We start from the raw sequence: 838 nt of genomic DNA, 5'->3' as shown, positions 1-838 counted from the left end.
TATTAAAAAAAAAACCAAAAAAATGACAGTTTATGGCTAAAGTGGGTGAAGAGGAAATGCGCCCAACAGCCGTTATGTGGGGCAAAGCAGGAACCCAGAGAAGGAGGAGTGGATGTATTCCGTGGAGTACAGCCCGTTGGCCTGGTCGGAGGGCATCTGCACCCAGACCTGGTCGTTCTCCTTCAGTTCAAGCACGGCACTGCCCGACGCCTGGTCCAGGTACCCTTTTTTGTACTCATCGTAGGTGTAGGTGGCGGGCACGTTGTTCTTATAAAGAGCCACCCAGACGTTGGTCCCTTTGACGTGCACGTGGTAGGCAAAGTAGTAGATGCCGGAGATGGGGCAGGTGAATATCCCTGTGACCGGGTTGTAGCCGTTGTGCCCGTTGTACAAAGTCCGGTCGAACTTGACGGGCATGCCGGACGCCGGGAAGGGGGAGGTGAGGATGGCGGTGAAGGCGGGCGCGATGCGGGCAGAGAGCTCTCCTCGGCCGTACTGCGGCTTGCCTGGCTTGCCGTTGCCCAGCACGGCCCCCTCCACGCCGCCGTCAGGCAGATGCAGCCCTGCGATGCCCGTCTCGTCAAACACCCCCGGTGCTCCCGGTGGCCCGGGTGGCCCAGGGGGGCCGGGCGGCCCGTTGAGCCCCGGTGTTCCTGGCACTCCTGGTGGGCCGATGGGGCCGGCCATGCCGGGCTCGCCCATCTTCCCCTCACCGGGAACACCGGGGAGCCCCGGCTCCCCTTTGAGCCCTGGCAGCCCCTGAGGCCCCATGGGCCCTGCGGGTCCCTGCAAGCCGGGGATGCCGGAGGGGCCCCTCAGCCCCGGCTGCCCTGGGATC

The 838-nt window shown here is 64.1% G+C and overlaps 1 protein-coding gene across 1 annotated transcript in view; it reads right to left on the bottom strand.

Moving 5' to 3' along the window:
* Positions 1-832, bottom strand: part of LOC104914315 (collagen alpha-2(VIII) chain) — an 18,706-nt gene extending 17,874 nt beyond the window's left edge. Inside the window, 1 exon segment of the mRNA XM_031556776.1 lies at positions 75-832. Within this exon segment, the coding sequence (XP_031412636.1) occupies positions 75-771 (697 nt within the window). The 5' untranslated portion in view covers positions 772-832.
* Between the last annotated feature and the right edge of the window lie 6 nt (positions 833-838).

This window comes from Meleagris gallopavo, chromosome 25 (assembly GCF_000146605.3).
Source record: "Meleagris gallopavo isolate NT-WF06-2002-E0010 breed Aviagen turkey brand Nicholas breeding stock chromosome 25, Turkey_5.1, whole genome shotgun sequence".
In the NCBI taxonomy this organism is placed as follows: Eukaryota; Metazoa; Chordata; class Aves; order Galliformes; family Phasianidae; genus Meleagris; species Meleagris gallopavo.
Note: the sequence above shows the minus strand (reverse complement) of the source record. Positions and strands in the feature narration are given on the sequence as shown.